The following is a 23,451-nucleotide window of genomic DNA, read 5'->3' on the forward strand; positions in this document are numbered from 1 at the left end:
GATGGAAATTACAAATTTTCTTTAGAAAGAGATAAAACGTGTTTGTGTGCTGAAACACAAAGAGAGAGGGGAGTTCAAATAGAAATACATTTCTTTTAAATAGACAAAACTGCAAACTCCAGCTGGATCAGCTCAAACTACGGAGTCTCTTCAGCTAAAATGTATCAATTACAGCTCAAAAACACAAAAGGGGAAGAAAAACACTGCATGTGAGACTTGTTGGAGAGAACCTGTTTCTGGAAAGAAGACAGAGAAATGTGACACCAGGGTTTTAGAATTCATTTGTTTGTTTCAAGACAGGGTTTCTCTCTGTAGCCTTGGCTGTCTTGGACTAACTTTGTAGACCAGGCTGGCCTCGAACTCACAGAGATCTACCTGCCTCTAGTTCCCAGAGTGCTGGGATTACAGGTGTGCACCACTGTGCCTGGCTAGGATTTTATAATTCTAACTCTGCTTTATTTCTTCCTTTAAATTAAGGCTCCTCAGGCTGACTGGCCACAGCAAGCCATGTGGATTCAGACTTCCCCAGCACTGCCCTGCTCACTGCTTACCCTAGAATTTGGCAACATAAGCATAACACAATCTGGTAAGTCTTCTAGTGACCCAAGGATGATCTGGAATTAATTACCTTATAAATACAGGTTTCGCTCCACTCACACAGTCTTTATGTACTTAGAATGGACACATCTTTCGGTATCTGTTCCCTTTGTTGGCACTTTCTAAAATTATACCTGTTATCATTAAATAAACAGAGTGAGACAACAGATCTAATATGGAGAGATTTATTTGACAGAAGAGAAAAGGAGAGGAGTTAGGGTCTGGATGGGCCATGAGGGTAGAGAGACAGAGATAGAGAGAGAGAGAGAGAGAGAGAGAGAGAGAGAGAGAGAGAGAGAGAGAGAGAGAGAGAGAGAGAGACAGAGAGAGACAGAGAGAGACAGAGAGAGACAGAGAGGCACAGCGTAGGCAATGTGTAAGAGAGTAAGAGAGACAAGGTAAGAGAGAGACAAGGTGGCAGGTCAGCCCCTTTACGGTCTGGCACATCTGGCGGTGGCAGGCAATGATGTCATAGGTTGCTAAGCAACCTAGAGGCAGCCACTTATATGCTAACAACATCCATAAAGCACGGGCAACCCAGGGGAAGACACCATGATGATGCTTCTCAAATCTCAGAGTAGAGTCTTGCCTCAGTTCTCTGTGACTTGATTTTTTCAGGAAATAGGAATCTCGAAGAAACAGCAGTCCTTTGGATTTGATGCGTGGCTAGCTGAAACAGTTGTGGAGCTGGGCTGTAGGGATGTCATGGTGTCGGTGCTGTTTTCCAGGAAGTGTTCCCTTCTTGGAAACTTGGTAAGCAAGGGAACAGACAACACTCTGGTCTACCCTGCAATAATAAGGCTGTCTTCTGGGTGTGTAGCATGCACCGTTCCCTCTGGGGACGCAGTGGGACAGTGCACCACCAACCTTCCTATAGTGCCCCCTGCCCGAGAAAATATAGACAGTAAGTTACTGAAAGGAGAAATGCAGCTGTCTCCAGATCTGCTCAGGACCCAGGACTCTCCTGGAGACATGAACCGAATAGGAGCAAGGCAGTTGACGCAGGAGATAAGAAGAGCAAAGTTTGGTAAAGGCCTGAGTGCCATGGAGAAGTCAGGCATGGATGAAGAAAAGAGCCAGCCAGACCCCCTTCAGGATCAAGGGCCTCATCCCAGAAGACTTAGGGAGTGCTGTAGGTCACAGGCCTCAACTGTCAGCCCCGGGGGTGGGGGGTGGGGTGGGGGAGGGATTCGGGGATAACTTAGACTCCTACACAGAACCTGACCCTTCATCAGCATGAGAGTCCTGAGGTCACAGCATCTCCGTTTCCATTAGGGTGGGATGCCTGGCAGCTGGACTCATCCCTTTGACCAGTTCTGCTTATCTTTGTCTCCCCTCACAGGTGTTGGCCTCCAGGTCTTCCTCCACACACGCAGCAGGTAAACTACCTGGAAGGGTCCTTCGAGCAGCCTGGGGTCTGAGGTGGGCTGGAACAAGAAGGCTGGGAAGGGGGTGAGGGAGGAGCAAGTTCATGCCAGGTCTTTATCTGGATTCCGTGTAGGGGGCTTTGAACAAAAGTGTGGGAGCATCACTAATAACCTCTTTGTAGAGGAGCCCACCAAAACACTGACAGAAGAACACAAACAAGGAGACACAGGAAGAAGAAAACATGACTGCCGAACCTCTGGCCCTGAAGCCTGGTGTGCTCCAGGGGGGAGCCACCTCAAGACTATTGTGGGAAAGAGCTTACAGTGGAATTCTAGCGGGACCAAGCCTCTTTGTGTCCTGGGAGCGTGGTAGTATGAAGGCAGACTGGATGTTAGAGAAGGGGCTGAGAGTTTTACGGCTTAGATAGGCAGCAGCATGGGGCAGGGCTGGGGGCCAGGGAGGGAGGGGAGAGAGAGACAGAGACAGAGACAGACAGACAGACAGACAGACAGACAGACAGACAGAGAAACTGACTGGGCCTAACTTGAGCATCTGAAACCACAAGGACCACACCTCCTAATAGTGTCGCCCCCTATGGGCCTATGGGGGACATTTTCCTTCAGAGCACCACATCCCACCAGAACCAGTCTCTGTCTGCTGGTTAGGATATAAGCTCTTAGCTACAGCTCCAGTGCCCTGGCCTGTCTGCTTCCTCCCATGGCGATCACGGACTCACCTTCTGAAACTATAAACAACCCCCCCCCCTCAACTAAAAGCTTTTTTTATTAAAAAAAAAAAAAAAAAGAGTTGCCTTGGTCACGGTGTCTCTTCTCAGCAGCAGAACAGTAACTAAGACAGCCTCCTAGGAAGAGAAGAAGATGGCTGGCTAAGATGTGGTTGAGGGAGGTACAAGCACCCAAGGGCGCTGTGGAGCTATCCCTGAAAGAAATGTTCAATGCAGGACCAGAGTCGTTCTGAGATCAGCAGCCTCCACGGCAGCTTTAGGTTCCAGTTCAGTCTCCCCACCCAGTCTCTCTCTCTCTCTCTCTCTCTCTCTCTCTCTCTCTCTCTCTCTCTCTCTCTCTCTCTCTCTCTCCTCCCTCCCTCCCTCCCTCTCTCTCTCTCTCTCCCCCTCCCTCTCTCTCTCCCCCTCCCTCTCTCTCTCTCCCTCCCTCCCTCCCTCCCTCCCTCCCTCTCTCTCTCTCTCTCTCTCTCTCTCTCTCTCTCTCTCTCTCTCTGTCTCCCCCAATGCACATAGAGATATGTTATGGCCCCCTCATTTCTGTTTGAATTAGGTTTATTCCAACAAGGTGGCTTTTAACCGGCCTTGCTACAGGGCAGCTGAGGTGTAGCCACATCCTCTCACCATGGTCTGAGGTTCTCCTGACTCTTCTGCCAAGAGCAAACCTATGCTTGCACAGGAGCAAGATCTGAGTGGTGTGGGCTGAACCAGGCCGGCCAGCTTCTCTCCCAGGTATCTCTCAGCAGACAGTGACGCTTAAGGAGAACAATGCAAGGTACTCTGTATCTGATAAAAGACGGCAGGCCAAAGAGAAACTGGGCGTGAAGCTAACGCGTGAGATCATGGCCGAAGCATCAAATACAAGAACATAGAATAGAGTATGAATTTAAGAAGAACGCCCTGCACTCAGTTGGGGACAAGCTTAAGAGCAAGGTTTCTCGCGCTGAGGAACCCAAACTAATCTAGGAACCTTGGGGAACTGAGAGCAAGCAGTCCGAGGCATAGATTAGAATTCTGTGAGTTTCTTTGCAGCTCAAAACTTTCCATGGATGACACTGAATTTATCACTTCAGTAGGAAAGCTACAGAGGTGGCCGGCGGGGTGTGTGGGCTTTAGACATCAGCATTTTAGCATCGGCAGCCATCTGCTGAAGCATTCCTGGAAAGGCCACGCATTTCAGCTCGCGATCTGGAGTAAGGGACAGTGTCCCCCTTCCAGCAGTGAGGCTGCTGTCTAGTAGGGTGACGGCGATACCATCAGCTCAGGAGAAATGCTTTCTCTGCCGTTTTTTTTTCCAATCTTGGTTAATATGCTTGAAGTCTAAGCCATCTTTACATGCCCACAAAGCACGGGAGAGGACGGATCCTAAAGGCATGGTCACGGGACTTTTAACAGTGGGTAGCAGGATGCAACCAAGGACCATCTGTACTCAGGAGAGCGCAACAGGGGTGGATTCTTTCAACCAGCTTGAGCCAGAAGAAAACCAACCCTTAACTATGGCATCCAGACAGGAGACCCTTCCCAAGGAGCTCCCCGCTGCAGCGGAAACAACAGCGAAGAGCTAGAGAAGACGATGGCCAGTGCTAGACGATGGGTCAGCGCGTCCTCGGTGCGTGCTTAAAACAAACTGCCTTTGAAGATTTGGTTTTTTTTCTTCCTTATGACAAGGAAGGATGCACCGGCAGGATAGTAAGGTTGTTGCCGTGGAAACCGGGGACCCAGGTGACATGAGTTCAATACCTGGATCCCATGTAAAGGTGGAAGGAGAAAACAGACTCCTCTGTACAGTTGTTGTGTGAGCTCTCCATGTGTACTTTAGCACATATGCCTGCACCCAAGAAAGCAAGTGGGGAGGGAGGGAGGGAGGGAGGGACGGAGGGAGGGACGGAGGGAGGGAGGGAGGGAGGGAGGGAAGGAAGGAAGGAAGGAAGGAAGGAAGGAAGGAAGGAAGGAAGTTTTAAGTTGGGGAGCAACTTACTTCAAGTTAAGAGTGCATATATTACAGCCTATTACTATTTTTAAACATAATATTTGTATTAATTCTTTTAAATTTTCATACAATATATTTTGATTATAGTCACCCCTGCACTCCTCTTCCTCCTAACTGCTCTTAGATTCCACCCAGGCCTCCTTCCAACTTCATGATATACAGATACAGATACAGATATAGATATGTATCACCAATTTGTGCTGTTCATTGTTCACATACCCATCGGTACAGGGCCACCCACTGGAGCATGGTCCACTTGCCAGAAGCCACGCCCTTCAAGAAAGTTGGCCCCACCCCTCCGGAAGCTCTCAGTTATCAACAGCTCCTCAGCTGGGGTGGAAAGCATGCTGGAATGGCGACTGAACTGACTTTGTGCAGGCCTTGCACAGGCAGCCACAGATGCCCTAAGGTCATGAGCACAGCAGCCCTGTCGTCTCCAGAGGATCACGCTCACCTCTGGTCCTTCCTGACCTCTGGCAGGGTCCCTGGGCCTTGGGTGGAGGGGCATGACACAGCTGTCCTTCTGTGGCTGAGTCCTCCACAGACACTGTCCTCTGTGCTTCGACCAGTCAGCCTCACGATGGTTTCTCACATTTACTTTTTCCAGAAAAGCCACTGCCGTTTATTCCCCGGAGAACTAGATTTCACATGGCACTAGGGAGGGAATACAGTCTTCCCCGGGTTGGCTTGACAGACAGGGAAACTAACGGCAGATGTGGAAAGGCACATGGCGGCATCGCTGCCCTCTCATTACAGACCACAGAGTACTCTCTCTTCCCATAATGCTGAGTTAATACGTAGACAAAGAAAATGATTTCTTCATGTGCCAAAAGGTCAAGTTATACCCAACACCGCAGTAAACTTGGCGACAAACTCCCTCAGAAAAGAAGTTTTTCATAAGGGGGAATTTGCCTCTTCACTGAGAATTTTTAAATTTGGTGGGTTTTTTTTTCCTCTCCATTTAATATAAAGTTACCACCAATTTCCTCAAAATCCAAACATGATTTTTGAAACCCTGAAATTATGATGACAAAGAAATATTCCCAATTTACTTCAATGTCAAGATAAAGGGGGGAAAATGCCCAAGAGCCCCAGACCCAGACTCTGGTCCTCCTGCTGGGCAGGCAGAGGCAGAGTGCTTATGCATCTGTATGCATGCCTAGATGTACGAGGGGCTGGATTTAAAACAAAAATAAACTCAACTATGTCAGTACAGCCAAAGACCACAGCGAAGGCACGCCAAGAACCATATACTAACCAGAAAGGCTTTCAAACTTTCCCAGAATGAACATTTTTATCATAATGATCATAGGCTCCAATTTAAGTAGCCACTGGCACCTGAACAGAAATGTTGACCTAAAAATCCCTGCCAAGCTAGCAGGTTACTCATAAGTGGCTGATGGTCAGAGTTGGAGTGGCAGAGGTATAATTAAACACAGACCAGGACTATGTGTTAGCATCTTCCTGTTTGTCCAGACGCCTGTGTGGATTAGTGTTGACAGTCACAGGTTTTTCCCAAGATGAACTGTACACTATCTAGGGTGGGGATCGGTAACCATCCCCTAAGATGTGACGACTACCATGCGCCTCAATTCTAGGTGAGGAACCTGAGATGAGGGCGGTGAAGACTAAAGCCTGGTAGAGGGGGGTGCGGGGGGCAGGGGGGAACATCTCATGGCACTGAGCAGCAAGAAGAGTCTCTTGGCAGGAAAACAAATACCTCTGGACAACCAAAGCCAGCCATACGCAAATGTGGCAAGTGGCCCTGGCATCCCCAAGAGCCTGTGGCTTAGCTTGTAATTTTAAGTGGCTGTCAGAAGGTGGGTACGCAGGTCAACAAGTGAACCACCATTCTAACTGTGCCCTCAGCAAAGCCCATGGGCAGGCTCGGCTGGCTGTCAGGGATAATGCCTGGAGGTGGGAGAGACTTCCAGAAGACGGCTGGCTCCTACCAAGGTCATCTCCAACAGCAATCTCCATCTGGGTGTCCTGTGGACGGATTTCTGGGATGCGTGAGGGAGGAGCCAGGGAATGTAAGAGGGGTCAGCATGTCTAATGTGAGAATCACACGCACTGCCATGGCAGACAAACAAGGCTGAAGGATGGCAACTACAGCAATGCTTTATTCATACAGCCATGTCGCTACCGTTACTACCCTTCATTCAGACACTCACAGAACTTTCTCAGCACTCCCTATGCACACGGCATTGACGTAGGGCTGCTAACTGCTGCAAACCCTTCTCAGAGATTCTAAACACACACACACACACACACACACACACACACACACACACACACACACACACCTTTTACCAATGACAGCATTTTAGTCAACCTTCTGGAACATTAGCAGTGTCGAATATTATTGATTAAGAAACCATTAACTGAGGCTAAAGAGGTGGCTTGTCAGTTAAAAGCACTTGCTGCTCTGGTCAGTGCACAACCACCAGTAACTAGCTCCTGGCAATCCAATGGCCTCTGAGTGCCTCTAAGGGCACGTGTGTGTGTGTGTGTGTGTGTGTGTGTGTGTGTGTGTGTGTGTGTGTGTGTGTACGTACGTACATGAGTGCACGCACATGCATACACACAGTCTCTCACAGACACACATAAAATTAAAATAAATCATGTTTCAATAGCCATTAACTGGCTTTTTACTCAGTTTGCTGCTCAATTAATTTAATCTAGTTTTAAAGGTATTTTTAATGCAAACCGTGGTCACTTTGTAGAGAAACTTTGCTGAGGATCCTTTTGTAGTTCTAGATTATGAAAGTCACTTCTGAACTTACCTGTTTAAGAACTTTAGATATTTGGGGATAGAGGGATTGACTGCTCAGTAGCTAAGAGCACTGGCTGCCCTTCCAATAGACCTGGGTTCCATTCCCAGCACCCACTTGGTGACGCAAACTGCCTAGTAACTCCAGTTCCAGGCGACCTGATGCCTTCTTCTGGCCTCCCGGGTATCAGGCACGCACATAGAACACAGGCATGCATGTAAAAACAAAACAAAACAACAAAAAAAAACTCACTCTTATACAATAAAACAAATCTTTGAAAAATAAACATATTTTAGATATTTATACATTAGGCATTCTCAAGGACGGGTAAACACACAAAACTGAACCCTCCCCGAAAAAAGCAAGAGCATTTCAATCACATATATATTAAATTCTTACTCTCCCACCGGGAATTCCCCCTTTTTCTCAGTAAAAATCAGTCAGTCCTATACAGAGTAGCACAAGAACCCACCGTCTCTAAGACAGCCTGAGGGAGGTTAGCACTGCCGCTATTTTTATCAGTTGCTTACGTTTCTTAAGCTACTTCTCCCCAGGGCTTCTTCCCCAACCCACACCCTCCTCCTCTCCCTCCTCCTCCTCCTCCTCCTCTCCCTCCTCCTCCTCCTCCTCCTCTCCCTCTTCCTCCTCCTCCTCTCCCTCCTCCTCCTCCTCCTCCTCTCAGAGGTCTGCCAAGTTCTAGGAAGATAAAGTTTCATCTTGCACAACCACCCTCTGAGGTCTGTCTTCCTCTGGAGCAATCACGTCCCTTGAGATAGCTCCCATCCTCTAAGGATTTTCAACCTCGAGAAGCAACCGTGGAGCGTTCCGCGGTGGTAGGTGTACCTTAACGTCTTCACACCAAGAAGGCCAATTACAATCACGCAAGAGACAAAAGCAACTGCATGATTATTAGTAACATACAATAGTCGGGCCAAGAGCTGACTCCTATTTGTGCCTGTGAAGTGTAAGAAAAATATTATCTGAGGATATCAGAGAGATTCCATGATCTCTGATGTTCACCATGGGCCTGCAGCAATGGCTCTTGGGTAAAGTGTTTGCTGTGCGAACATGAAGACCTGTGTTGGAACCCCAGGACCCATGTAAAGCCATGTACAGACATAGTGGCGTGTTTATAATCTCAGTGCCAGGAGCAGTTACGATACGGTTAAAGGAAGACACAGGAAAATCCCCAAAGCCAGTCTGGAAGATGCAGGCACAAATATCCAATTTTTTTTTCTTTTCTTAAAAATTTAGATTCATTTGTATATGTATGAGTGCTTTGCCTGCATGCATGTATGTACACCATGTGGGGTCAGAAGACGGTGTTAGATCCCCCGGGACTAAGTTAACAGATGGTTATGAGCCACAAATTAACAGATGGTTGTGGGCTACCACATACATGCTGGGAATCAAACCCAGGTCCCCTGGAAGAGCAGTCAGTAGACTGAACTGCTGAGCCATCTCTCGCGCCAATCCCTCATTTTTATTTTTAACTTTTCTTGTTCAAAACTGCAAAGCCTTAAGTATCATGGGGGAGGGAAAAATGTGTGCATGGCACTGAATGGTCTCCTAATTAAAACTGTATTGCACAAGAAACACATTCTAATCCCTCAGGGATATAAGAAAGATAACTCAGAAATGTTTTAAATCACCAGGCCAAAGGGGGAAAAATGTTTAACAATCAGTATGAAAGTAGGTCTTGGCACCCTCTAAGAACAAAGGGCATCTCAATGCATGGCGCTCCCCCATGAACTTAGTGGTATCAGGAAAATAATGAGGCAAGAGCTCACGCTGTCTTATAAAAATGGAGGAGGGCTCTGTTGTTTAAAGTGTTACTTTGGGAGTATGCTATATCAAGCTAAGCATAAATGGCTACTCAAGCTAAGCCAACGTCCTGGAACAGAGGGACATCTTGGGGATGAGGGCGGGGAGGATAAAGAATACTCAATGTGACTTCCGAGTCACCTTGAGCATGGCTTTACAGTAGCACAGCTCATAGCCTTTGATGTCGTCCTAGGGCTGAAAAGTAAGTAAGCTGGGTGTTCAGGGCTGCAGGCAGGGAGGCGGGTCAGATCACATCCAACTGCTTAAGTAGCATGTGTTTCAGAAGAAAGCCACAGGTGCCTGAGGCACACAGAAATGCCTTCGGGCTTTCATTGTAAGAAACATTTTGTTTTTCCCCCTTGGGAAAGGGGCTATGAGATGGCGTGACTACAGGTTACATAAGTAGGAGGTTAGGAAGTCCCTAGATTGTGCAACACTTTGGCATCCTGGCTGCATTCATTCCCTTTCGGCTGATAATGTTAAGTCCCCCCTGGGAAACATGCATAAGTTATGAGGTGTCGGTGCCTGGAACATCTGGAAACTGGTTTACTAAGCACTGGCGGGCTGTTATATAAGACGCCCTTCCATTCATGGAGCTGTTACTACAGGAATGTGTGCGTGGTGGCTGCTCCTGCCCTTCTTAAGGCTGCATACAATACCTTAAGCTATAGCCACGTCAGCGCTGTTTCCAGATTACTGAAGTAAATCATTAACAAGTTTGGGGTTTTGTTTGTTTGTTTGTTTGTTTGTTTTTGGTTTGGTTTTTTTTTTTTCTTTTGCTTTACCTGTTCAAAGAATACGATTTGATTTAGTCAAGCGCTCCTAACGAGGAGGCTGAATATTGCTCATTTGTGACCTAAATATGCACCCGGAACCCACAGGCAGAGCCGCCATTTGGACCCTAACACAACGGCAGCCTATCCTTTCTCTAGACATAGTCTCCTACTATGGTGGTGACGTGGATGCCTCAGGACACTGAGACATCCTCTGGGCCATTAATATTCCCAAACAGTGTCCCACCGCAGCCTCTGTGATGACTGTTTTATCTTCTCATCAGACACCCAGAGTCTACCCTGAGGCCTTCCGCCACAGCCGCTTCACCAGTCCCCACCAAAGGGTGTATCTTTGCTCACTAATAAGTGAAGAAAAAAGGGGGGCGGGGAAGGGCCCAGTTGTCCTAAGAAATGCAGCTACCAACTCACACAGGCTTTAGCCAGGCACTCAACCCCATTTGGTGAGGTTTGTATTCACTGCACTTTTCTGGAAAACACTAGTCCTGAGCCATCTGCAGCTCTCTCAAGTACCCAAGTGCCCTCTTCAAGATGACTGTCACCTCTAAATAAACTGAAATTCCTCCTCTCTACCTCAAATCTAGTACATTTTTTTCTATCCTCCCATCCTTCTCAAACTCAGGAAAATAAGTCAAACCTGTTTTACCCAGCACTCAAAGACCTGATACACACCGACATTTCATCAGGGCTCGCATCTGGCTGAACCGGTGGCCTCAGCCATATGGTGTGGGACCAGACCTAGCAGAAGGATGAGGACTATCAACTGAAATTACTCCATCTCACTAACAGAGGCCCGAGTGTTAGTAAAAGGACTCGTCACGGCACGGTGTGCCTCTCTACCTCAGCACCAGTTACCTTACAGTCACACCTGCAGAGGGAAGCTCAGAGCTAAGGGTCTCTTCCAAAATCCATATCCACTCTGTGTTTTCTCAACCTACAGGCTCACCCAAACTTCTTCAGGAAAAGCAAAACAAAATCATAAAAATAAAAACACACCCATCCCCTATCAACACCCCGTGCCCACTCTGTCCCCACCTACCATATTTGTCACAGGTGCCTTTGGACACTGCTGAACTGCATGGTTTTCTTTTCTACAAGTACCCTTCTAGATCCTGTTCTCTCACAGCCTTTCCCCAAGGCTCATGGGACTTAGTTTTCCTTCCCTGAAGTGTTCCTCTGGACAGTGGAGATAAATGCTTTCTGACAAAAAAAAAAAAAAAGTTCCTAAGAACAGTTAAATATTTTTATCATTTAATTCATGTGATTGATGATGGTGGCATAAGTGAACTCTCCAAAATGTATTTAAATGTAACCTCATTTCAGTTTAATTGAGAAAAGTCTAACAGGACAGAGACATGGCTCAGCAGTTAAGAGCACCGACTGTTCTTCTGGAGGACCAAGGTTCAATTCCCAGCACCCACATGGTAGCTCACAACTGTCTGTAACTCCAGGATATAACACCTTCACACACACACGCGCGTGCGCACATGCACGCACGTAGGCAAACCACCATGGACATAAAAATAAATGAATAAACGAATAAATCATCTTTAGGGACAGTCTAACAGACTTCCTGTGGGAGTGGGGGGGCGGGCGTAAGAGTGTTCTTCTTGTCTAAAACATGGTCCAATATAGGATGCCAGATAAAAACTAAGGCTTCTCCTCCCAGGATGACATGGTAGACAGGACCACTCTGGCACAGGGACCTTTCCCAGCTGAATGTCAGCCCCCAAAACTGAGGGCCTCAGGTAGGATTGCTCATAGAAACCGGGTGGATCCACCACAGCCTTTAGTTAAAAGGCAGCCTTCTTGCCATTGCCTATAAAACTCCCGTCTGACAAAGAGTTTCCAAAGACCTGGATGTCAATGTTATCTCAAAGCAAAAATAGCAAAAGGAGGCAAATCAAATGTTTACTCCCATCAAGTAATCTCTTCAGATTTCCCCCACGGAGCACACTTGACAACTACATCGCTAGGAACGGAACTCTTTCCCCAACTTGGCTCAAATCCCTCCTTGTAACATTCAGGAGAGTTGACAGGCATGATCTGAGGGCTGGTCCTCATCCTGTGAGCGATCATCAGTGATCTCTATCCTGGCAAGAGACATGTCAGACCTGCCAAGGGCCTGGGAACTTTGAGGCACCTGGGTGACAACCCCGGGACAAACGTTTAGGGACTCTCGCTACTCACACACTGATGAGACTTCTTCCTGGAATGCTGAGGTTTTAGATTCTTTCTTTCTTCTTGAGTCTCGCTGTAGCGTATATTTTTTCTTTCTGTTGACAACACTCTAATGTGCCTGGAAACCGCTCTGCGAGCCTATGTTCCACTTGGGAACATGTCAATACTTTTGCAGATGGCTTGGAGCCTTCCGTTTTTTAAAAACAAACCATGATCTCTAAATCATCTTGCCATATTTCTGCACTGCTATATAAAATGCGCTGGAGGTAACTGCAGTCATTTTTCTCAAGACAACAGAGCTGTCGGTGAACCTGGGCAAGGTTCCTGAGTTCATTAGCTCAAGGCAAGTATCCAGGACGCCCACGTTAGTTTGGGTTTCCTCCAAAGGACCTTGAGACAAGACCCTTGCTTGGCTCCTGTCTCGAAGGATAGTTACCTCAGAAGGCAGCCATAGGAACACAGGTCAGTCTGGGAGTGAGACTGGGGTCCAAGATATGCCAGTGATGCTCGTGGCATGCGGCAGTCACTGCTCACAGACTAATTTCCTCCAGAGCACACTGAGATGTGAACAGTATGTCTCTACAATGCCCCACAGAGGGAGTGGGCAGGGCGTTTGTTTTCTGGCTCCAATCATTCCCTTGCAGAGGCTGCCCTTGGGTATTGAATCCCCAGAGTCATCAATGCACACCCCAGGCTTTTGTGCATCAGAGAACATTCTGACAGGGCTGCCCGGAGAGCCCAGGCAGGTCTACAGAGGGCATTACTAGCTAGGAGATGTTAATATGCACAGGGAATAGCTATCTCAGGATTGAGGGTACTCAGAGGCTATCCCGGGCAAAGCAACAGCATCCACAAGAGTAGGCAAGCAGCCAACTCGTGGCTCAATGGAACTGGCATGGCCAGCTGACTCTATAAAGTTCTGTCTTGGGTCTCGGGCTCTCTAATGCCTACAGAGTAGAGGAGTCTTTCGTGGGATCATTGCCCCTCAAGGTTTAACCAATGTTTGCTCTTTCCCAGTCTCCCTCTTCCAAAAACAGATGCTCTTTCCCAGGTACAAGGCCATTTTACCATGTCCATCTTTCAAATCCGTCCTACCTTTGAACATCCATACTGAGAACCACAAAAGCTAAAAACACCTTCCTGGGATGAGGCTCCCCAAGTTCTTCCTCTTCGGAGCTAGCCTAGTACCAAGGGCAAATTGTAACTTTTTAAAGCATTTTTTTAAGTGGGAAGAGCAGGTGTCCTCAGCCTTAACTGTCCCAAGGAGAGACACCACGATGAATGTAAATTCCTTCAGTATCACTGGAGTACCCACTATGCAATGACAACTGGAGAAAATGCGCAAGGTTTCTTCCTTTCTCTGAGCCACCAGGCAGGGGTCGCTTGTGTTTGCTGTGGGTGAGTCTAACAGGGTGAAACAGTGGACAGGGTTGGTTTGGAAGCGTCCAAGGAAATATAGACAATTCATTAGTGACATTATTTAATCTAGGATGGAGAAGAAAGCTGAGCTGAAGTCGGGACAGGTGAGGAAGCAATAGTTACTCGTGCCAGTTATGAGCAGTCATGAGGCAGAGGTTGACTTGCTGAAAGACTTGTGGTCACCTTCCTCTCGCTTCTGGCTGACTCAAGCACCTTGTCCGGTTGCTTTTCTCCCACTGAGGTAATTGTTTTCAGCAGGGGACAGTGGCATTAGGGACTGACACTACTTCTTACCTTCTTCAAAAGTTATCCAGAAGATGCCAGAATGACTGGCCAAACTTTATGATCAACGATCATGCAAACTTGAAGCCGTAACTGGTCGTTTCAACTGTCTGGCAGGCACTGGGCACATGACATGAATACCCAGAAGGGAAGGCGAGAAACCAGGAGCCTCGAGTGTGACCAGTGTACACACCAAATGTCAGCCCATATGAGGAGCTGAGCTGGTGTGAAGATGGTGTGACCTCCGTCTGGAGGCTTGGAAGAAGCCACCTAAGAGAAAGAGCATGACTAAAGGCTGACTACTCAGAACCAAAGGTGGAGGGGCTGGGCTGTGGCTCAGTGACACGGTGCCAGATGAACACCTCAAGGCCCCGAACGCAACCTCTGGTGATGCAAGAAAAAGAAAGACAATGAAAAAGGAAGACAGAGGAGGGCCCCCTCTTTGGACACAGGCTAGATAAATGTGCAGCTGGTAATTCTGGCTTTAGGAAATAAGGCAAAAATCAATGTTTAGGGATACACAAAACTCAAACACACACACACACACACACACACACACACACACACACACACACACACCTTATTAAATGAAATTTAACTTTCCATCTCTATGCTAGAGAGATTTTGCAGGGGTTGAAGAGATGGCTCAGTCCTTAACGGTGCACATTGCTCCTACAGAAGAGGACAAGAGTTCAGTTTCTAACACCCATGCCAGGAAGCTCAGGGTCTGACTTCTCTAGCTTCTGAGGACACTACCACTCACCTGCACAGACATATACACAGACACACAGACACACAGACACACACACACACACACACACACACACACACACACACATACACACACACAAAAATATATATATTAAAAATAAATATTCTTAAAACTGATTTTACATTTTTTAGGTCTGTAAATTGCCGATGATATGAAATCTATTACATATTTACGTACACTCATTGGGTTATAAAACAAAGGAAATGAAGACATGGTGTTTGACCTCAAATATGAACATCTTTGGTGAATGAAAACTCTCTTTCCTCTCTTCTCCCTCTTCTGGGTTTACATAATTCCACACTTGAGAGACCGTTTGGGCCATGCAGAGAAGGCACGGGAACCTCTGAGGTAGAGACGTCCAGAGAGCGGCATCTGACCTGCTCAGAAGCTGAATGCCAAGACAAGGAAAATCATTCCCAAATCTGAATGCTCTTATTTATGAATCCCTCTAGAAATTGGAGACAGGGCAGAAACCAAACACGAGCCAACCCCAAATAACATGCTGAAGTTACTTGTTCTTCGCTGGAATATAAGAAATTGGAAACAATTCGGAAACTTTTGCCATTAGAATAGGGAATCAAAGCCCAACACAGAAATAAAGCCAAACAATTTATTGGGTATTCTCTCTAACCTGCCAAGAAAACTCTGGAATTTGATGACTCTCGTACAATATTTGTAACGATGTCTCATGTCCTGACAAAATAAACACAGACACACATTTTCATGCTATTAAAATCAAAGGTCTAACCTTTGGGTAATTTACATTAGCATTCCAATGCTCTACATGTTAACATGCACCTTTTTTTTTCTTTCTTCTTTTTTTGTAAAGCCTTCAAAAAAAACAAAACAAAACAACACACTGCTATGTAAAGTCGATTCACTTCTTCGAAGTTTGGGATGGAAATACCCCATGAATTGCTTACACTATCAATGGAAGGAAACCAGCAGTTCAAGTGAGACAGAAATGCTAAGAAAACTTCGTCTGAGTAGAAAAACCACTTAGAGACAACACTAGAAGCCAAATGAGCAAGCCACTGTCATAGGGGGAAATGCGAGCAACCAGGAAGGGGTGGGACGGATGGCTTTCAGTAGAATATCAACACTCCATGAACACATGAAAAAAAAAATGCTTGGCCCTTCAACTCAGTAGGGAGGCAAGTAGGGCAGACAGCAGCAGGACTTTTTACTTGAGGAGCAGAGGCTGGGAAGGTGCCACACTGCCAAGAGTGGAGAAGCTGTCTCTCCCTTCAGAACTCAGTCCCCACATAGTGGGAGCCCCAACAGCCATTTCAAAGATGGAAGATCTGGAAAATACTGAAGTTGCCCACACCCTGCGGCCTAGGAATCCTACTTGGGAAACGTGATGGAGCCTGACCACATACATGAGCAGGCAGGTCACCTTGGCTGTAGAAGAAAGAAAACCCCACCCTGCTAGCCACAACACAAGACTTGCCTTTACACGCACACGGTGACATTTCAAGCAGCTACAAAAATAAAACCTTATTTGTGTCCTGACCAGAATGATGCCCTCGCGCTCCTTTTCTTAAGACTGTGTAGAATGAGCCTATCTTCAAACAATAGAAAGGCGCAATGCCGGTGTAGGTCAGGTAACCAAGCCACACATACTAGGCTGTGATCTTGTTTTTATTTCAGGCAGAACTTATTTCGCTCTGAGGGCAATTTTCTGGCAACAAAGATATAAAGGGAATGTACCTCCTCATTCCTGACATCTAATATCTTTTGATAGGAGCGTCTCCTCCTATCAAAGCCTGCATAAAAGTACAACAACGAACACCAGGCTGTGACAGCCCCAAAGGGGGCACTGGGCGGAAAGACGCCACCACCGTGATTCATGACTCTCAGCTAATGAGCAAGGCCACATGACAGCTCGGTACTGCCTGTGACTGCAAAAGTCCTTCGTGGGAATAATTTAATTGCTACTGACAGGGCTGATAGATGTCACTAGAGTCTGTTCCAACAGCATCATGACTGACAGAGCAGAGGGAAAGCTGGAAAGGGGGCACACAGGATTCGGGAAGCCATTGGAAATGGGTGCTCGTTTCCAGTCCGTGACAACCAGCAACAGCAGCACTGGGACGCTATGCAATGGTGGTCAGAAACCTGCGGGGTTGTCACAGTTATCACAGAGGCACACACCAGCAGAGAATGGAAGGCATTAAATTCAGAGGGTAGAAAGCCTGTCCCAAGGCTCTGAGGCCGAAGGCATGAAGTACGTACGACACCACTCACTGAGAGGAAACGAGTGACTTTCCAGTGACACATGTTAATTCAAAACTGATCACAAGGTGGCTTCTAAAATGAATTGTTGGCACAATATGAAATATATAAACTTCAATATCCTCTCACCATGAACAAGCTGTATCCTTTCTTGGTATCACTTATGGGTATACACACATACACACACACTAATACACATGCATACATATACATGCATGCATACACTGTGTAAATAATAATATTCTGTCAAGCAGGTCTTGTAAAGAAACCAAGATGTCTTTTGAAGGGAATATTGCTCATTGATGAAAAGAAATGATTTGTTAAGCCGAGAAAAGACACTGAGGAACGCCTGTATGCACACTGCTAAGTGGGAGACAATCAGTAATGTCATATGAAGTGGACGGGTAGCGGATATGCCTTAGTACTAAAAATGAAGGCACAGGAGGCCCCGGGGGACATCTAAGTCTACACTACCAAGAGAAGGAAGTCTCAGAGGACCGGCTCTCATTTAGCAAAGTGCATTAAAAGTTCCTCTGGTGCTTCAGCGCTTAGTAGCTCATGTCTTTCCAGCAGTGAGCTCCATAGTGCGTGGCTACATCCACCCCGTCACCTCTTGGATGATGTCTTGGTGACCTCTAAGTTTTGATAGTCATGAATAAAGTCCCTTTAAATATGTATGTGTGGTTTCTTTCCCCGGTGTCCTCACGTTCTGTTTTCTAACTCATCCAGGCATGTTGTGACTCCTTTGTTAACTTTTTGAGTCACATGTGTACACACACACACACACACACACACACACACACACACACACACACACACACATGCACACACTAACTCCTAATGCTAACATGTTACACACTCACTAACAAGAATATTTTGGTCCAGCATGCTGGGCCGTATGTTTCTCTTGCCCCAGACATGGCAGCACTATAGCTGGTCAGTCATGTATACTCTCTAAGACACTCTTTCCCCAAGGAAACAATAATGCATGCGTGGCTTTTTGTCACGCTAAGATGACCTGTTAGATACCCAGTTGTTTTAAGGGAATGCAACCAATAATAATAAAATCTCATGGAAATGTCAGTGACTCTCCAGTTCCTTTTGAGAAAAAGAGAAGAGGCAGGCCTCCTACTGTTCGCTTCCAAACCAGGACACACAAGGCAGCAATCCAGAGACCGCCAGGTGTCCCTGCTGGTTCTGTGGGGCACCGGACCGTGGACTGTCACTGAAGCAATCCCTGGGGAGACCACTGTCCAGCACTTTGTCTGACTCTGGAAAGCAGCTTCATCAATGCTGACCACAGGCATTTGGAATTGGACATAAAAACTTTAATTCTGGCTCCTCCCCCACCACTTACCTTCACCGGTCTACGGTGAGATTGATGAACCCATTAAAAGCAAAGAGAAGACTGTAAGAAAAATATTTACCTAATTTAAGAGACAGACCCATCCAATGTGTGTTTGCGGTACAGCCGCCCCACTGTGATAACGTCTCACTCCTAACCATTTTTATCTCTGTCAGGGCAGCTCTGACCGGAATTCTATTTGGAAAAGCAAACTTGCTCAAAGTGCTATTCATATTTCTAATGAGGTTTCCTTTCATTTAAAATAGGCCATAGCTCAGGAAAGCATACTCAGAAACCAAAAAGATGGCCTGAAGTTATTCCAGGTTAGTAAAACTTTATAGTTTCAAACACTTTAATTCTGAAATACTGGTTTCACTAGCACAGACCTCAAGGTTTTTCTATGTAAACTCCTTGGCTCCCAGAGCTTCAGTTTTATACTCTCCCACACAAAATAAACTCATATTGGAGAGAAGAAGCACGAAGCGTTTGTGGTTCTTAGCTGTGACTCCCCTGAAGAGGATCTTGGCGTCACAGATTCAAATGCTCACCGCCCGGATCTTAAGTTCTCAATTCTTTCTGGCTTAAATGACCCTTCAACCTTCCAGTGATTCAAACACCCTCAGGAGGCTATGTGTGGGCATAGCACACATCACACACTCTCACACACACACACACACACACACACACACACACACACACACACCACCACCACCACCACCACCAGCACCACCACCAGCACCACCACCACCACCACCAGCCTGAGTGTCTGTGTTTACTTCGCTAAAATACCCTGCAGAAAATGACTCTGTGGGTATGTTTCCTACTCCATTCTACCAAGCATTTAGTGGGGGGTTGGGGGGGGGGGTGGGAGAAAAGCAAGAGGACTGAACAGGAAGGAAGGGGAAGAAGAAGAAGACCTAAGAGGGACAAGGGGGAAGGCAAAACACTAGATGCTCTTTTATTTTTTTCCCCTCAGAGCTGCGCATGCGCAGAACCCTGGCTTAGCTTCACTGCAAACGTCTCCTGTTAACTGACCGAGAGAGTGACAGACGTGTAAGACAGATCATCTTCAGCAGTGCGGTTCTTAGCACACCAGGACAGACAGCATCACAGCAGTTGGGGGGTGGGCTTCTCCAGCCTTCAGCTGCGGCTGACCCCTCCCGTGGCCCTGACATCACATCTTCCTAGTGACAAATCATACTTCTCTCTCTGGTGGAGAGTCTCCCAAACTCCATCTGACCTAACAACAACTTGTCAAATATACAAATTCCCAGACCACCCCTTCCTGGGCTCCAATTTCTAGAGAAGAGCCTAAGTTTTCTAACTGAAGCGAACCCAGGCTTTGTGGCTTTCTGCCTGTGTGCCAGGCAGTAATCACAAGGATGCTGCATAGACACCCAGGCAGCCACTCTGATAAAGCACGAAAAACCGGGCTTAAAGATAAGGTTTGAAGAGAGCTACTGGAAGCTAACTTGGAAAACATAAAGCTAAATTCCGGTAAGGCGAAGGAGGAGGCAGCTGGGGAAAGTGGGAGCCATTTAAAAAAAAATGTTTATGTAGATTCAAATAGTCAGGTAAAGCATTGTAAAATCAAGAGTAAGATACAACACGAGCCCCAGCAGGTGACAACACGCTCTGGGGTATCTACACATCCCAGACCTTCACATCACCATGAGGTTTAGATTTAATAACCATCTAGTACATGGCACGGGCCCAGGAATGCACATGCGTACTTCAATGTCTTTAATAATGAGAGCTGGGAATGATGAAGTCTTGAAAATAAACAAGGCTTTCTCTTACAACATTCGGGGACAGAAGGCAACGGCCCACCAGATGAGCGAATAACTACCTTCCAAAATCCTTCCTGCTGTTTAATTTTCATTTTACTAGCTACAAAATACAGTGAAACTGAATCTCTGAATTAAACCGTTTTAAAAGAATAGGAATATTTATGTATATTCCATTATAGATCAAGAAGGTGGGGGGGTGTAGTACAATTTTAGGCCAAGAAGTGATTCATCAGCTTTGTGTTTAAATAATAACAGCAATCAAGTCAGCTGAACAGTAAATTCCTCTGAGTCCCACTTTCAACTCTTTTTCTCTCGCTTGGTCTCTTTTCTGGAACACTCTTCGCATGGTGTAGCCCTGCGTACAGCGAGAGCACTTCATAAATAGTAATAAGTAGAATGAAGTGTGTTAGGCCTGAGCCTGCAAGGGCCAAGTCGTAGGCATAATTCCAGAGGTTAATATCAACCAGGTGAAAACTGACCCAAATACTCTGGGATGCACTGCTGAAACCATCTTATCTCTGAAGCAGAGTACATCATCAGGATGTGGGGTTCGGCTGAGCACCCCAAAGAGCCGACCGTATCAGTGACAGGAGCCATTCTGAAAGCATCACGTGAATCTGCCCATCCCCACAGTTCTCTAAAAACCAAACCATATTTGGAATAATAATAATAATAATAATAATAAATAATAATAATAATAATAATAATAATAATAATAATAATAAATCAACTGTTTTTCATAAAGAATGAGGAGAAAGCTCACCGTGGATACAAGAACAAACCATCTGAAATCATCCATACTATTCCAACATTCACATCTCCTCAGGGTTTTCTTTGGGGACTGGTTAAATTTCATTCTTATTAAGCCAGAAATGAAGTTAATTTCATTTCTTAAGTAAAACTGCTTAACAACAAGGAAGTGGGGCCCCAGGGTATACTCCAGTTTCAATTTGCCCAACTAGTAAACCGTTTTTGTTTTTGTTTTTTTAACAGCCAAACAAGCAGATAGGTTATTCTGCTGATTTCTTCCATTGCAGAGTGAAAACAGAATAGTTGGACGCGTGACAAGAGGACTCAATTAGGAGCATCTTCCTTAGCATCAAGCACATGCATGTCTTACAAAAGAGTTGGAACTACACATGGATGCTAAGCCTATTTGACTTTGACATTTTAACACTAACGGTCCCAATTCCTTGCCACAATGAGATAAATAAAAATGTAGTAAGATTGAGATTTCTATAGGCACGCCATATTTAGTTAAACACACACACACACACACACACACACACACACACACACACACATGCATGCATGTACAGAACACTCTGGAATATTATTTCTATTCTATGAGAACAAAAATGAGACTGAAGCAAGCCTAGACTAAAACATGAAAGGAAACTGAGATCCTGTGCAGTGTTAAAATGTCATTTTCCAATAAAGTCAGAGGAGATGGAACAAAAAGGCCAACTGAACAGCAGCAACAAGAGAATGGCCAGGCCACACAACAGGGCTCATCTTGCAGGACTGTTGTGTGTTGGATTGTTTGATGGCATCTGTATTATCTATAGGCATTTGTATTCTTCACTAAATAGACACAGTAAGGGGCTGGAGAGATGGCTCAGGGGTTAAGAGCACTTTCTGGTCTTCCAGAGGGCCTGAGTTCAATTCCCAGCAACCACATGGTAGCTCATCACCATCTGCAATACAATCTGGTGCCCTCTTCTGGTGTGCATGAAGACAGTGTACTCATATACATAAAATAAATAAATCTTTAAAAATAATAAATAAATAAATATACACAGTAAGACTGCTGAAACCACCATATATTTGCAAAGAAGCCGAAAAATAGTAAAATGCATACTAGAAAGTCACATTTAAGAATGCCGTAGAGTCAATAAATAAATAAATAAATAAATAACTGACTGACTGGATGTTTTCCTGCCATCTATCTACTGGTTGGCAGTTCTCCTATGACACAAAGCAGGGGAATGTCCAATCTAACACACAGTGGTCTAATACTGACAGGTAGATGGAGAAGAATCATTCCAGAAAGGAGGAAATCTACGGTTCATTCACATGGAAGAAAGGCACAGGGAATCTACACAGTGACAAGAAAAAAAATTTTAAAGTCTACACAGTGGAAACACGGGCTATGATCCCGTGTAGAACCGCCATTCCTCATGGCTACTGATCTGACAGGCACCCTTGAGATCACAGGTAAAGTCTACTAGGCAACATTTTAATGGTAATACTATTATTTAAACACTTTTCTGCTATTGCAAAGCCACCTATTTATTTTAATCATGAAAAAGTCTTCCCCCAATATGGCTATCTGACAAGTATGTGAGGACAAAAGTGAACAAAGGCTTATTTCTCCAGCAACTCCATAATCTCACGTTTCAAATATACCTATGCCCGCCCTCTTCCCAAATTACCTTTCTTGGATTTGGCTCCGATCTTAAGTTTGGACGGCCATGCAATCTGTGTGTTTGTCTCTTCCATGATCTGAGTCAGAAATCAAGAGAAAAATATTGACTTAATTAAGAACTTGTATTTACATATAAGATTTTCACACATTAAAAAAAAACCTTATTTTCATGATTCCAGATGTGTGTTGACACAACAAAACGGTCTCAGCATAAAACAATGCAAACGTCTATTTAAAAGCTTGAGGGAGAAAAGGAGATGTGTTTTTCTAAGTCCTTAATCTATTGAGAGTATCCAAGTCTGTGTGGTTCTCTTTCCAATTCCAGAATTTTAACAGAAACAAGACCTAAAAGTACGAGGACAAGTGATAAAGCCAGCTCGTTGCCAGGACCATCAGAGATGCTTGCACTGAATAAAACTCACCCAGGACCATTGTCAATACCCCAGACTCTGGTAATATAAAACTACAAATGAAGCCATATTATGAAGATTTCCTTCCATCCCACAAAATGAATCAATCTCTCTCTCTCTCTCTCTCTCTCTCTCTCTCTCTCTCTCTCTCTCTCTCTCTCTCTCAACACATTTGTATTTCATTAAAACTGATGAAATGCTTCAAAACAACAACATCCCTTCATAAAGCTACATTTCCCATCATCCCTCACGTGGGCCAAGATAGAGCTGACAATATAGCTCTTCCCACTCATACCTGCAGGTGATGCCAGCAGGAGGAGCCTAGCACATAGGCTGAGGGAGGACTGGCACATAGGCTGAGGGAGGACTGGCACATAGGCTGAGGGAGGACTGGCAGCAGGCATAAAGAGTGAGGGAGGAGGGGAGGAGGCTGACAGTGAGGGCAGTGCAGCAGACACGGACAGCAGCACAAATGAAGCCAACAAGTCATAAATAAGAGC

At 45.7% G+C, this 23,451-nt stretch overlaps 1 protein-coding gene across 1 annotated transcript in view; it reads right to left on the bottom strand.

Moving 5' to 3' along the window:
* The window catches only part of BICC1 (BicC family RNA binding protein 1), a 221,735-nt gene that overhangs the window by 76,709 nt on the left and 121,575 nt on the right, over positions 1-23,451 (bottom strand). The window contains exon 3 of the mRNA XM_084753994.1: positions 22,549-22,618. Within this exon, the coding sequence (XP_084610120.1) occupies positions 22,549-22,618 (70 nt within the window). The remainder of the gene's footprint in view (positions 1-22,548; positions 22,619-23,451) is intronic.

This window comes from Acomys minous (genome assembly GCF_964271855.1).
Source record: "Acomys minous genome assembly, chromosome: 13".
Lineage (NCBI taxonomy): Eukaryota > Metazoa > Chordata > Mammalia > Rodentia > Muridae > Acomys > Acomys minous.